General features: G+C 48.9%; 1 protein-coding gene across 1 annotated transcript in view; it reads right to left on the reverse strand.

The window, feature by feature from the left end:
- The window catches only part of LOC135394957 (bridge-like lipid transfer protein family member 1), a 30179-nt gene extending 16771 nt beyond the window's left edge, over positions 1–13408 (reverse strand). The window contains exons 1-20 of the mRNA XM_064626067.1: positions 13253–13408; positions 12694–12923; positions 11585–11728; positions 9912–10141; positions 7283–7444; positions 7100–7223; positions 6529–6827; positions 5547–5717; positions 5367–5484; positions 4563–4718; positions 4402–4499; positions 4166–4326; positions 3817–4060; positions 3062–3274; positions 2816–2986; positions 2615–2734; positions 2295–2537; positions 1292–1791; positions 445–1025; positions 93–379 (exon numbers count right to left, since the gene is read on the reverse strand). Coding sequence (XP_064482137.1) covers positions 93–379; positions 445–1025; positions 1292–1791; positions 2295–2537; positions 2615–2734; positions 2816–2986; positions 3062–3274; positions 3817–4060; positions 4166–4326; positions 4402–4499; positions 4563–4718; positions 5367–5484; positions 5547–5717; positions 6529–6827; positions 7100–7223; positions 7283–7444; positions 9912–10141; positions 11585–11728; positions 12694–12923; positions 13253–13269 — 4269 coding nt within the window. The 5' untranslated portion in view covers positions 13270–13408. The remainder of the gene's footprint in view (positions 1–92; positions 380–444; positions 1026–1291; positions 1792–2294; positions 2538–2614; positions 2735–2815; positions 2987–3061; positions 3275–3816; positions 4061–4165; positions 4327–4401; positions 4500–4562; positions 4719–5366; positions 5485–5546; positions 5718–6528; positions 6828–7099; positions 7224–7282; positions 7445–9911; positions 10142–11584; positions 11729–12693; positions 12924–13252) is intronic.
- Between the last annotated feature and the right edge of the window lie 191 nt (positions 13409–13599).

Raw genomic sequence — 13599 nt, forward strand, 5'->3', positions numbered from 1 at the left:
CCATGAAGCTATGAAGTGAAGGCAATATGAACGCTACTAGTATCGGAACCATTTGCCTTACACACCTGTGTCTAGTAGACACTGGTACAGACCTGTTCAAAGAACGTCTCTCTGTGAAGATCTCCTGGAGCAGGCGGAGTCACCGACGGACGCTCGCGCAAAAGCGGGTGTCGCATTGTGGCTTCGTCGGAGCAACGGGCTAGAAGCTGCCCCAGAACGGTGACAGGATGAACCGCAGCCAAAACAGGGGTCACGGAATCCAGCAGGCTCCGGAGGCTCTCCGGCATTAGCGGGGATATCATGAGGTCAACGTCGCCCTTCAGTCGTACTACAACAGCTGTGCCTGGAGCGTCTGGAGTTGTGGCTGACGCATCTTTACCTGGAAATGGATGTTGAATACTGTACTAATGTACTGAATACTGTACTAAATAATGAGACACGTACTGTCATCCTTCTGTAATGATCCTAGTCGTCGAGTCTTCGAGGTCATCTTCACACTCGCGAATCCATCCGGTCCTGCCGGTGCGAACCGGGGTTTCCAACGTGTTGCATCATGAAGAAAATGAGTGGGCACCGACGGACCGTCCCGTGCAACCAGATGAGGAAGAGGAGGTGCCTCGTCCCACTGGGACACCTGAAATTGCGACAGGTGCGCTGCGTAGCATGCTGTCAACAAGGGCGACTCGATGATCGGTTTATCCATCTGGTGATGCAAATTCACTAATGTGACATCCTCCTGCGATGACATGGCTGATATGAAAGACGTGCTGGAAATGGAATCCCCATCAGGATCTCGGCGGCGTCGGTCTAAGCTGGAGCTGGTCGAGCATGAAGCGCGGACACCCGATGAGTGACGGCGGCGATCGGGTTCGCCACCCTGATCTTCGTCGGCCGAGAAGAAAGCTTCGGAAGAATGGGTCGAATCGGTGGAGACAGCGCGGCGGACAGAGCGTGGAGATGGGCCACGGGTTGAATGGAGTATGGCGTCTTCCGCCAGTTGGCTGTCTCTCTTGCGGCTGTCCAAACTGCAAGGTGCAACATGGATGACATGGCCACCTCATGGCTGCCAATACCAGCCGGTCGCTACAAGATTCATCATCATTGGATACCTGTTTCTCGGAGTCGTTCATGGGTCTATGCTCAATATCTGGTGCTTCATAATACGCGGATGACACGAAAACGCAAAGTCATATTCCCGAGTACTTATACGCACACCTCGGCAAATATGCAGGCTAGCTGCGCTAGACATAATCTGGGGGCTAAATTACACTGTTCCAAGCCTACGACTTACCTGTCAGTACAGACTACGGACGTAGACCGTGCAAAACTGACGGTTCCTGGATTCCGATGCGAAGGACTGCTGTATTGACGAAGGACGCAACGACGTGGTTCGTCGTCTTCTCCATGGCCCGGTGGCGAAACTCGAGGACTGTCGCACTGAGAGTCGAGTAGGAGCTCTCCGAACACGTCAGAATCTTCATCGTCAAAAAACGCACAGCCTCCCAGGCAACCGCAACACGATTTCCGATTCAGCTCTGGCCACAAAAACCAGAGACGCCGCGTCCGGGCATCGTGAGTTCGCAAAAATGACGGCTGCGCACAACCACGCGCGCCCTGCGGACTTCGTTTGGCAGTGTCAACAATTAAGGGACCCAGCGCGAGCTCGCCCACTTTGAGCCAAGGGGCATCGGCTGGCATGGCGTACTGTGACACGGTTGCTTTATGCAGAAGCAAGCTGAGTCCACTTTCTTCAGCGTGCAAGTTGCACTGTGTCACACGAAGAGGTCCAGCCTGTCAATATGAATAATAAATATAGCCAAATATAATATTTATATATATAAATATATATAAATAATATATAAAGCATAATAAATATCCACCAAACGCCTTCATAAAGTAGATATGTCCTCTTACATGAGTCGCCCTCAGTGCGAAACGCATTACCCTGGTTTCTGATTTCCATTAGCAGCGCTGCCATACATTTCTGCTACGGTTTGGACAGACGACTCTAGGGCGTTACAGTGCGGCATTTCGCGCGTTTGCTGATACGAGCTATGATTGCATGAGATCGCTCGATCATTCTGGCCAGTTATAACAGTCCCAATTAATTTGTTCATTTGCCTGAACCGAGCTCGATTAGGCGCAGCGCCTGCACAGAACCTGTTAACCAATGTCAGACCGCAACCGAGGGCATTATGATATTGACGAATAGCGTTGAAATGGCGCACAGCCGGGATCATATAGGGTTCATCGCGCATGACTCATGTAGAGGGGCAACATTTAGGCGTCCTTACCTCTACACAGATAGCAGTGGCGGATTCCACGATGCAGACATCCAAGTAGTCCAGCGAGAACCGTGTCATTCGGTACTTGACGTCATCAGGTTCCGGGCAAACTTTGTCCGCTGTTGTTTCTGGACAGGACGGCTGAAGCAGATCATGCTGGCAACGGCCAGACGCTTGAGGAGGCCTGAGGGAAGCATCGTTGTGCTTCGCCTGGTACAGGAATACTTCCAAACCAACCACTACGTGGAATAGCTGAACAAGGGAAGCCGGTAGATTGCACATTACGGTACTGACAGGAACACGACAACCGCGTGTTGCATGAGACCCACCTGCGGTACGGTAAGTCGACCAGTAACGTCACCTGCCAGGACCTCCACTAGCCAAGCATACTCTAGCGTTTCGCTCGTCAAGGGTCGTCCTAAGTCTGAAAACATAGCGTGGCCCCTGACCTGAAGATAAGTACCATTCTCGTCAATTTGGGGAAGTCACTCCTCCAGACTATCAGTGCCCAAACACGCTGTCGCTCGTACCTGGAGGGAAGACAACACCATGTGACCAAGACGGCCATTGTCGTCACCGCTGACAAGGACTAGTGGCGAGAGCAGCAGAGTTAACTTCGTCTCTCGAAAGCTTTTGTACAACTCAAAGTGCAATCTTTCCATGTAGAGGGATGGGCAGGGTGGCTCGGATTCACCACAAGCCTACGTAAAAAATATGATGGGAGTTAGGATAAGATAAGTTGTTGTCTGACACCGATGGTACAAGTCTACACTAACTTTCATGAGGTGACCGTGGATGTCGTGCATGATGAGGGTCACTTTGACGTCTAGTGGTCTGTAAACACGAGGATCGAAGGCTTCCGCGTGCGGGGTCGGTGGCGTAGGTACCGACGCACCCTTGTCCAAGTCAACGTACTCCTGACTCGCTCCAAAGTAGTTCTCTTTCAGTTGTATCAGTAGGTGTAGAAGTGTGCCGTGCAAGGCCATTACCTAGTTCGAAATAACACTTTAGATCTCTTCTCTGCACTCAGACGCGCTTTCAGACAAATAACCCTAAGGAGCCTCGTGCAACGGGGAGCCTTTCGATACATCGGTCTACTTGTTACCGACTGTCCTGCATATGCGCCACCGTTATGGATCTAATCTTATGGACATTTATCTGTTCTGTCTATTATGGACCAGGCGACAAGTTACTACCTTAGAGACCTCCTGCCTGTTGTAGTTGCTACAAAACATCTTTAAGTCCCTCCTCCCCATTGTTATGACATGTCGCAAGAATGATGTTGTCGGTTAGTAGGAAGGTCTTGGAATACAATATCGCTGGGTTCATTATGTAACATTCTGTCCTCTGCAAAGCGGTAGTAACTGATTAGCTAACTGAAACTTTTCAGCATAGAATAAGGCTAAATGGCAGCAACGCTATGTCAATTAAGATCAACGGCTGAGCGCTTGACACCACAAGTTGTTAGATCGTGGCCATCGTAAAGTGTTATGGCCGAAAATAATCCGGTCGACAAAGTAGCCGCGCTCACCGACGGCCCGATTTCCAGCTCTAGCGACAACACATCCGGTGTTAGAGAGCCAGGGTCGAAGTCCTTCGGCGGAAGGGGCATTCGGCCCTTTGGTGGGCGCATGGGCGACAGCAGCAGCTCCTCTTTCTCGGGCGTCGTCACATCGAAATCGACGAGGTGAAAATCCAGTTGCGGTACCGGGTGGTAAAAGTACTCCATGCTCAGGGCTACTATGGGCACGGAGCATACATTCACCCAGCCCTCACTGCAATACCAGAAACCCAACGGTCGTACCATTGCAGGAAGACGCGTACGCTCGAATAGTACGCTTTAATGCAACAAGAGGAAGAACTTGGTCGAAATTACCTACCTCTTCTGCACTAGACTGTGCCACTTCTTGTCGGCGAGATTCTCAGCAGGTCGCGGAGAACCATCGCGTTCCGTGGTTCGGCTGTGCTTGTCCAAGAGCAACAGCAGTTCACGGTGAGGGTCGCCCTCTGGCAGAAACAGCAACATGTTCACACTCTCCGCCTGCGTTACAAGGCGTCCACATTACGACACGTATACACCACCAAAAGGGCGTGGTTCGATGCTAATTCCAGATACCTGGATCCAGAACTTGAGGGTGACCTGGGGAGGAAGGAAGTCTACGAAGGGGAGGTCGAAAGACAAGTCCAGGACATCTCCGCAAAAAGCAACGCACGCTGCGGGGAAAGTCTCGTGTTTCAGATATTCAGATACCGCTTCGGTGCCTGGAAGGTACTGACCGTTCTCCTGGTGCTGAGATGAACAGTCCAACCAGTTGTGCTCGTTTGCGAGAGTGAGTAACTCGAACTCTGTGAGGATGAGGCTGACGTGCCAGGTGTACGGGACAAAATGCAGAATGTCGGGGCGGGCCTTGCACGACCAGTCCTCCACTAGGGCTGAACAAGAAAGGGGCACGAAACTGTACCAGGATTGTACATGCTGTACGCAAGTCCACGCGTATGGACGGAATGGGACATATGGGACAAATGGACGAGGTGACGTTGCTCTTTCCTCCTGTGCCCTACGTCTTATTTACATTGAGATCATGAATCCTACTGGTGTGCAGGACAAATAGGTGAATGTTCAACGTGCTTCAGGTACCGGGTACCGGACATTGTGCTTCGGGTAATACGGGAGTCGGTTCCACAGCGCATGTGTTGCAATATCAAACGCCGCTCTGAATGGGAGCACAGGATTAAACATAGTGACGGGGACAAGGATTACAGCCATTAAGCGCATTCTCACCACTTCTTTCTTATTCTTAGGCAAGGGCATACAAAAAAAGCTATGAGAACTTCACAAGGATACTGTCGCTGGTACTGCCAAGACTGAATTAGCGTGCTGACAAGCTGCTGTACGATTGCGACCAGGGGCGGATCTAGGATTTTTCCGAGAGGGGGAGTGGGGCTGGGTGTCCGCTATGGACAAGTGCCAGGTGCATGCTGGGATTGGTCCATTGAACCCTATGTTTAAGTCTGGAATTGAACCCCTGGACCCCCCCCCCTCCCCCTAGATCCGCGCCTGATTGCGACTTACGCATTTACCTTGTAAAAATCCCTTGTGCGCATGTACTAGAGTCACGGAGGCTCGACATCCGGTGAGATTGCACTGCCAATCTTGATAGCCATTCCAGATGAGTGGATACTGAGTCTGGACGTCAAACTGTGGGAGGAAATCCATTGTATTCATAGAAAAGGCTGTCAGCGACCGACGTCAGCACGTACACCAAAGATCTCGCTCTCAAGCAGATTGCGGTAGTGCAAACTTGTGGAGGCCTCCACGTGGAACAGTTGGCCCGTGATGCTGGAGGAGTAGCCTTCTTCTGTGGAAGTCCACGGAATCGTCACTTCTAAGTAGGAGCCCTGCTTTACAGTTACGTGAATGGCGTTTGTTTCCTAAAACAAAGGTTTGTCGTTGTGTACTTTCTATCTCTTTGTGTACGGTAGGGTATAAGCTTCCTGAAACACCGTTTAAACGCGCTTGTTTACACGAGTTATTTGCCATGTTCCGGGGGACACTGAAGATTGTTTTGTTTCTGCAAGTTAACCCCTTTCCCATCCACAGTGACCTTTTTCTCTCTCGCATTTAAGCGCAAGAAAGAAAGCGCGCTTCTTGCAGTGTGAGAAAAATGACCGCCAGATATGGCTTTATTTCCGGGCCTATTTCCTCCCGTTACATTCGCCCGATCCTTTCTCTGACAACGGCATTGCCACCAGCGCACCCAAAGGAGTTGCTGTTGCGCCGCACTGGTATCTTTCATAATTAAAAGGTTCACAAGTCAAAACTGATGATGATGATGATGATGATGATGATTAAGCTTTTAGTGGCGCAAAAGCAACTTACAAGTCAAAACTAATGACTGCAAAGTCCCACAGGGTTTCTATTGAGATCATAAGGTGGGCAACTTCACCCAGTATCTGTTGCACTTAAGAAAAATAAAACAAAATAACATTTTCCTGTGGTCTAAAATTATCCGCGTATTAGAGCGAACACTGCTCTGTATTAGCACACCGTAACGCGTGGGTCAAAAACGTAAGCCACACTAGATAAAGCGCCATACGCATTTCCATTTACACGCAGTAGAGGTAATCATTCTTACCCATTGACCATATCGACCGCAACCCTATCAGTACTACACTTGCACACGCTGTGTTCAGCACAGCGTGATATAGTACTCAGCACGTGGTCACTGGCTCGTACACTTGCCTTTTCTCTGGAGAACAGGATGTCGAACGTAGCGTCCGCCGTAGTGCTTAGCCGTATGTCGAACGACTGGAAACGACGCCTCTCGCCAACTTCAGCAGGGGGCGTCGGTGTTACGGGCTGAAAATCCTGAGGGTAGAAGAACCTGAACAAGTGATCTCTCTGCCGGTCTGCCCACGGGCCGTAGCAGAATGTGGTTCCGCGACCGCACTTGATGTCGATCCCCCAAGTTGGTGCGGAGCGGCGCTCTACTAGAGCTCCATCAGCCAGTTCCACGACCTCTGGTTCAGCAGGAACCAGGCCTACGCGGGTGGGTAGGGTTGGATGGCTTAGCACCGGATTAACGAGCACAGCTACGCGCGAGCTCGCTTACAGTGTCGACACGATCTTTCGCGCATTTGCTACGCACCTAGCTGCCTTCGGACAGTCATGTGGTCCATGAGGCATACCACGATCGCCGCTACATTCGGCTACTTTAGACCAAATGATACCGGAGCGTAGACGGCACCGCCGGCAAGTCGCACATATACTCGTGTCGACACTGCAGGACCAACAGGGAAACTGTAAGACAGACCTGGCTCGTCCTGGTAGTAAAAAAGATCCAAGTTGTTGGACTGCACCACGACGAAGCCCTCCCCCATAAAGCGTGGAGGTTCGTCGGGGATACCGATGTACTTTGGACTCGGGGCCAGCATGACCTGCGTGTTGTAGCAGACGGTTAAGCGTCTGTTGTCGCGGCTTCAGGTGAGAACGGTACCTTAAAACTGTTGGCACGACAGTCCACCATGTGCTGGTAGAGATCGAGACGGGATGATGCGGCCCGTGTACGGTAACTGGCGTGAGCGTCCTCGAAGCTCACGCAGAGCGTAGTCGGCAAAAGGCGATTGCCGAAGACGAAGCGTCCCGTGGACACTTCCACCTGAGCGAACGGGAGAGCAAGAGTGGCATAGAGTAAACTATTGCTCAATATAATAAATCGACTTGAGTGTGACGGTAGCGGCTGGTCAAAGAGCCTTGTTGGCAAACAGACGTCGCGTTTAGTTATGGCACAAAGAATATACCTACGAGTACGTACACAAACACATGAAACACGTAGCAAGCGTCTAGCAACACTAGCTGTTCCAGAGGGGACGAGGTATTGAAAGTGTGCTCCACGACCCTTCGATAGAAAGAAAAGTCTACTGCAACAGACGTTCCTGACCTCCGTGTAATATTTCTGCAGACATGCATGACCGCGACTAGGCCCTCCAAACTGGGCTTTTCGGTCTATAGGACTTCATTTACCCTTGATCGTTTGAAGGTTGTACGTGTGTTGTCCCTATAGATGGTGCTTGCCCCTGGACTCTTCATCCACTCTGTCCCAAGCCCACTCCTACCTTTTCCCAAATTCGGGCATGCTGGGGGTTGGGGAGAATCTATTTATTTTGTCAGGAAAAGTCAGCCAGAGGAACAGCTCGCACGGCGTGCCAGGGTAGATGGCGTCGTTCCGTGGTTACGTTGGCACGTTTGAAACCGCGTGGAAGTTGAATTGATATATCTGTTGGCCAAATTGTCTTTCGTGGCTTTCACAGTCTACGCATTACGTAGCAGGTCCGAAACCCCCACTACCAAAACAAGGGAGAGTAATTAATAACTGAATGCCCGTCACGGCCAAGAGGGATGTGGTTTCTCCGAATGATTCAATTTCTCAGTGACTTGCGATGACCAGGGAATATGGACCAAAGGCCTTCACGCACCGATCTTTCTACCCTTTTGCAAAAAAGTAACCTCAACACTGGGTTGCCCTTCTATGGCCACATTCTTTGGAGAAGGGCTATCTATATAGTATAGTACGGGAGTGACTTTTTCGGGTTAAACGCCTTCCTCACATTCGGGGGGTAAAAGCGGGCGCTATTTTTAAATGTGTAATTCGGGGAGAAATCGGATGATAATTGTCCTTTCGGGTTTTATCGGGTGTTTTTAATCTTTTTTGTTGTTGTTGTTTTGCGGGATAATGACCTTCCAGCGGTAATCCCCGAAGGCGTAGACAGTGTTGACACACATGGGTGTATTGCTGGGAACGTAAGTGACCCAATTCTTACACGCGTTACACGTGGCGACCTTTGTTCGTCTTCAGTGGAAACGTCACTCGAGGATTTCATAGTGACTGGAATTCGGGGAGAAACCGGGTTTAACCCGAAATGGTCGGAGGTCAGTTCGGGGGGGAATAACCGGGCGGAATCGGGTTTAACCCGAAAAGATCACTCCCTAAGTATAGTGCAACGCTATTAATTCGAACTCGAAGGGGAACGAATATCTCTTCGAATAAAGTGGAGTTCAAGCTAAAGGGAGTCGCTCAGAATGAAGGCTTGATGTGTTGGCACTTGACAGTCGGATCGGGGACGCGTCATGGCACGACTGAAATACGTTCGCGGTCACGCGATACCGGAAATATAATCGGCTAATTAATATTCCAAAATATTTACAGGCATGTACCAAAACAGATCCCCTTAAAACAGCTAAGCTTCCTTGCTACGGCTGGCGCACCGCCGCGTGGTTCCGGGAAGCCGCGAAGTCGGGCGCGACCGGGCTACCGGGGAATAAGCCGGGAACTTTCCCCCATTGAAATGCACATGACGTTGACGGGACCAGAGAGTCAGATCGAATTATCGAGAAGTTCGAATTAAGAGATTTCGAATTATCGAGAAGTTCGAATTAAGAGATTCCGAATTATCGAGAAGTTCGAATTAAGAGATTTCGAATTAACGGGATTGCAGTGTAGTGTTCCGATATGGTTCACTCCAATGAAAGGAACATTTTTCCCGCAACCAAACATGACTTCACAGCATCCCATTACGTATTTAATGAAGTTGTATCATGGACGTACCCCTTACAGATGCGAGAAAGAAGAATTTCCACAGACTATGCTTCTTAAATGTGGATGACGTCAAAACATGAATAAAAAAACGCAAATAAAACAACTAGCGGAACAGTAGCACAATTAGCTTGACCCGTACTTGGGCCCTAGTCTTTATTACATGTGCCAATATCATGTCTTACCTGCCACTCTTTGGCACACCCTTGGTGCCCCTTTAGAGGTGAAGGGCACAAAATTCTACCACCTCCAGCTCAAGCACGGATCTAGTAGGGAAGAGGGGATTCTGGATGTCCTGGCCCCTCTCAATTTCTATGTTCGCATACTGCTTCAATTGACAGTAGTCAACTGGTAGTGCATGTAGCATGCTACCCAAGGCTGGATCCCCCTCAGAAAAATCATGGACCCACCCCTACCCTAGCTGCAGCACAGACACAGAAACCTCCTCCCTTTCATGCAGACTACCTTCTACGATACAGCATCACAAAGAGCACAGCAACATTTATAGACGTTAGCAGCTACACATCCGCACCTTGACAACAGGCACAAGATCCCTCCATCCAGCCAGGTCTTCACCATTGACCTTTTCTGGCTCCTTGACGTCCCCTGCTTCGCACGGAGAGTAGTCTTCATCAGGACCGAGCACTTGGGACTCCAGCCCAAAGAGCCGTTCCAGCCGAGCATACAAGTGAGATCGATTGTAGACGTGCATTTCCAGGCCATTCAGTTGTACGGACACCCGCGCCTCCGCATCTGTGCATGCTGCACCAAAGGCTTTCGGTCACCAGTATGCAACAATCAATCCGGGCATTTGGGAAGGGGGATTTTGTGCAAGCTCATCTTTGCAGGAGCAGCCTGGTAGTTCAAGCAAGGTAGCCTCCCTCAAGGAAACAGTAAATGAACCTATTTCCTAATCTTTGTGCAGAATTGCAGATGATCAGCAAACTACTCTTGTTGCGCACGAAAACAAACCAGCACATAGGGTGCCGAACCACTGAACCGGCCTTGGAGCAGTGCCTGGTTACTTCTCTCCTCGGTTTACAGCTTATCCCGAGGGGTGTTGTGCATAAATTGGCTGTATAAAGCGCCATCTGCACAAGTAATTAATAGGGCCTGACTTTTTCGGGTTTTATTTTTGGCCAAATTCGGGGGGTAAATATCGGGTGATATTTTTCATTCGAAAATTCGGGTGTATTCGGGTGATTTTTTTTTTTTGTTTAATAAAAATTTGTCTTAACATGGAACTAATGTTTAGCAATGTTATCAAACTTTATTTTAATGCACGCTTACGAGTGTGCCACGCGACCCGGATGTTTTCGGGTAGATTCGGGTTAAACCCGAATTTTACAGATTCAGGCCCTAGTAATTAAGTAGTGCAGTAAGTAGTGCCCAGTAAATATTGCTGGTTACTAAACATCCCACATTTTCCCATCCTGAATGGTGCTATGACATATCAGCAAGCATATCGGTCAGTGAAGTGTTCACCTTGTTCTTCTGTGTCCTTGTCTCTTGTACTCTGCTAAGTATGCTCAACCTTTAATCAGCATGCCTTTCATCATACTGTAGAATTTGTGTGTGTGTGTTTGTGTCATGCACAATAGTAACCTAATGTGATGCAACATGGCACAGTTCTGGACTCACCAAGCCCTTACTGGGAATACTGATACTGATACTTACTTATACCTGTATTAGACTGCCCTTCTTAAATTGGGGGCCGCGGCAAAAACGAAGATGTGCACATTTGCCAATTTATGGCCCGGACAGTTTATATCCAGACTGTGCTCAACACCTCGGATAAGATTTTATCTGCCAGTTCTATGAGGTATGTTTGCCATGTAGAGCGTGTATCCCTTCTAACATGTTACCTACGTGTAGATATCAGTGGCGGATCAAGGGGGGGGGGGGGGTCGCCCCCCCCCCAAAACGCCAGCTTACACATTGGATTTCCCTCTCCCCCCTCCTCCACTATACGCTTCAACAAAAGAATCGCCCCCCCCCCCTCAAACCCAGGGTCTGGATACTTACAACCAACACATCAAGTATTATACTGCAAACTGTGGAATTAACAGCTAATATCAAAAAAAGCAAGATTAGGCCTCACAAATTTTGTTCCAGCCTTTATTAAATGCAACCTGACGAGAGATTTGCTCCACCTCACTACACACAAAAAATGAGCAATATAATTCACACAATTTGTGAACGTACTGCGGGGGAACTCCTTGGGCGTGTACCGGCTCCACCAACGAAAGACGAGCCAGCCGTCCTGCACCCGAGTCGTGAAGTCGGGGGTGACGTACGCCACATCACGGAACATCACTTTCCCCGAGAGCACCGACAGAGATATCGAGCCTGCACAGAGGGTCAAACGTGAGAGTCTCATTTAGTTTGTGACAAAATCTGTGTCATGTTGAAGGCATGCGTACAGCCACGACACCAGGGTGCCTGGTTCATGGGTTACCATATTGTTTGGAGCATTGTATATTGCAAAAAGTGCGCCAATAAAGCAGCACGTTGATGGTGATGAAAAAAAAATACAGGGAGACATTGAATGCATCACATGACGAATTCGGCTACTCACATAAACAGCCCCCCCCACCCAAAAAAAAAGCAGTAAGTGTTTTCTACTGATGTTCATTATACATTGACCCTGAAGTTTTCGGGTTTTATTTTTTTCCAAAGTCAGGGGGTAAAATTCAGGTCAATCACTTGATGTCGAAAATTCATGCAAATTTGGGCAGAAAAATTACCATCAGACTGAATTTGGGGATAAATCGGGCTCTATTGTCGAACAAACGTTCGTTGTACAGCCTATCCAGAGTATCAGACGTTGAGATCAACCGTGTATTTTGTGAAAAATTAGTATGTCATTGTCGTGAGGTGCCTAGCTTAGGTGCAGTTTTGCGGGTAGAAATCGGGTTTAACCCTAAACCGGTGAACTTCGATTCGGGGTGCAAATTCGTGGAAAAATCGGGTTTAACTCTAAACCTTCAGGGTCTAATTATACATCAGAATTCTTTATATATGTTCGCAAAGCCGGTAACAACATCCTCCAAAGTGACATGCACAAAGTCATCTCACGGGTCTTCAGAGGTAACACGGCACTTACACAAACGTTAGTGTTTTGTTTATTTGTCAAAATGTTGTGCTGCACCCCTAAGGAAGGGGAGGATACTTCGAGATGCCACCGACAGAATCCAGGTTGGCATCCCCAAGTACAGCACCATTATTTCGGGAAAGCGTATCAGAAAACGAGATCTAACTCTCTCTCGCCTCTTTCTTCTTTCCCAAGGTGCATCATAGAAAAGTATACCTACCAATGTTGAGATATGCATCGGAGATGAAGCGGTTCAGTATCTTCGTCAGTATGAAACCCACAACGCGGGAATTGTAGAAGGAAATGTAAATGACCCAGACGATGGCACCCAGCAACGCACACAGCAGCCACGCGAAGTTAGAATCCAGGGGCAAGTGTTCCAATGGGGCTGTTGTATTCCACGACGGGCCGGGAGACCGCATCGGCGTGCTGGTTTCCAGCACTTCCATTCTGTGTAGAGATAAACAATAGCCTCTATTCAACCTCCCCTTGTTATTTTCCAACCACCAACCAACCAACCAACCAATAGGCTCTAGTTCAACAAGAGGAAGAAGAGCCGAGAGCACATACCACATTTTAGTGTCGAAACCGGACACTTCACCAAACTTTAACGCTGTTACAAGGAATGTGGGACTTATAGGCAAACATGGGCCACACTAAACGTCATAGAAATAGTTTGATATCTACCCATTATCCATCCTTTAGAAACACGACGGCTGGAGATATCCTCCTGAGCGCCCTTGCAAGGGTTCTTAAATGTGCACGGTCATTATACTCACATTGCAGTGTTTTCCATGCTTATATTGGGACCTTGCTTATGTCACACGTCCATAGAGGCTGTCGTGAGGATTCATCCACGAACAAGGCCGGGAGAACATTTTTTTTACTACATACCTCCACCGGTCATAATCGCCATAAGAAAGCACTTACAGCATTTCGCCGCTAGAAGGCGAATGGAGTGATGTCGATGTTCTTAGGATGTCCGCTGTTGAAGTTTCGGTTTCTCAAACGAGCGCGCTTCTACAGCCTCGTGATTTTGACGCAGAACCAGTTATCCCACGCGGATCATATTGACACTATATATCAACATATTTCTCATCTGTACCTTGCCTTTCAGACTCTCTCG

This window comes from Ornithodoros turicata, chromosome 5 (assembly GCF_037126465.1).
Source record: "Ornithodoros turicata isolate Travis chromosome 5, ASM3712646v1, whole genome shotgun sequence".
Lineage (NCBI taxonomy): Eukaryota > Metazoa > Arthropoda > Arachnida > Ixodida > Argasidae > Ornithodoros > Ornithodoros turicata.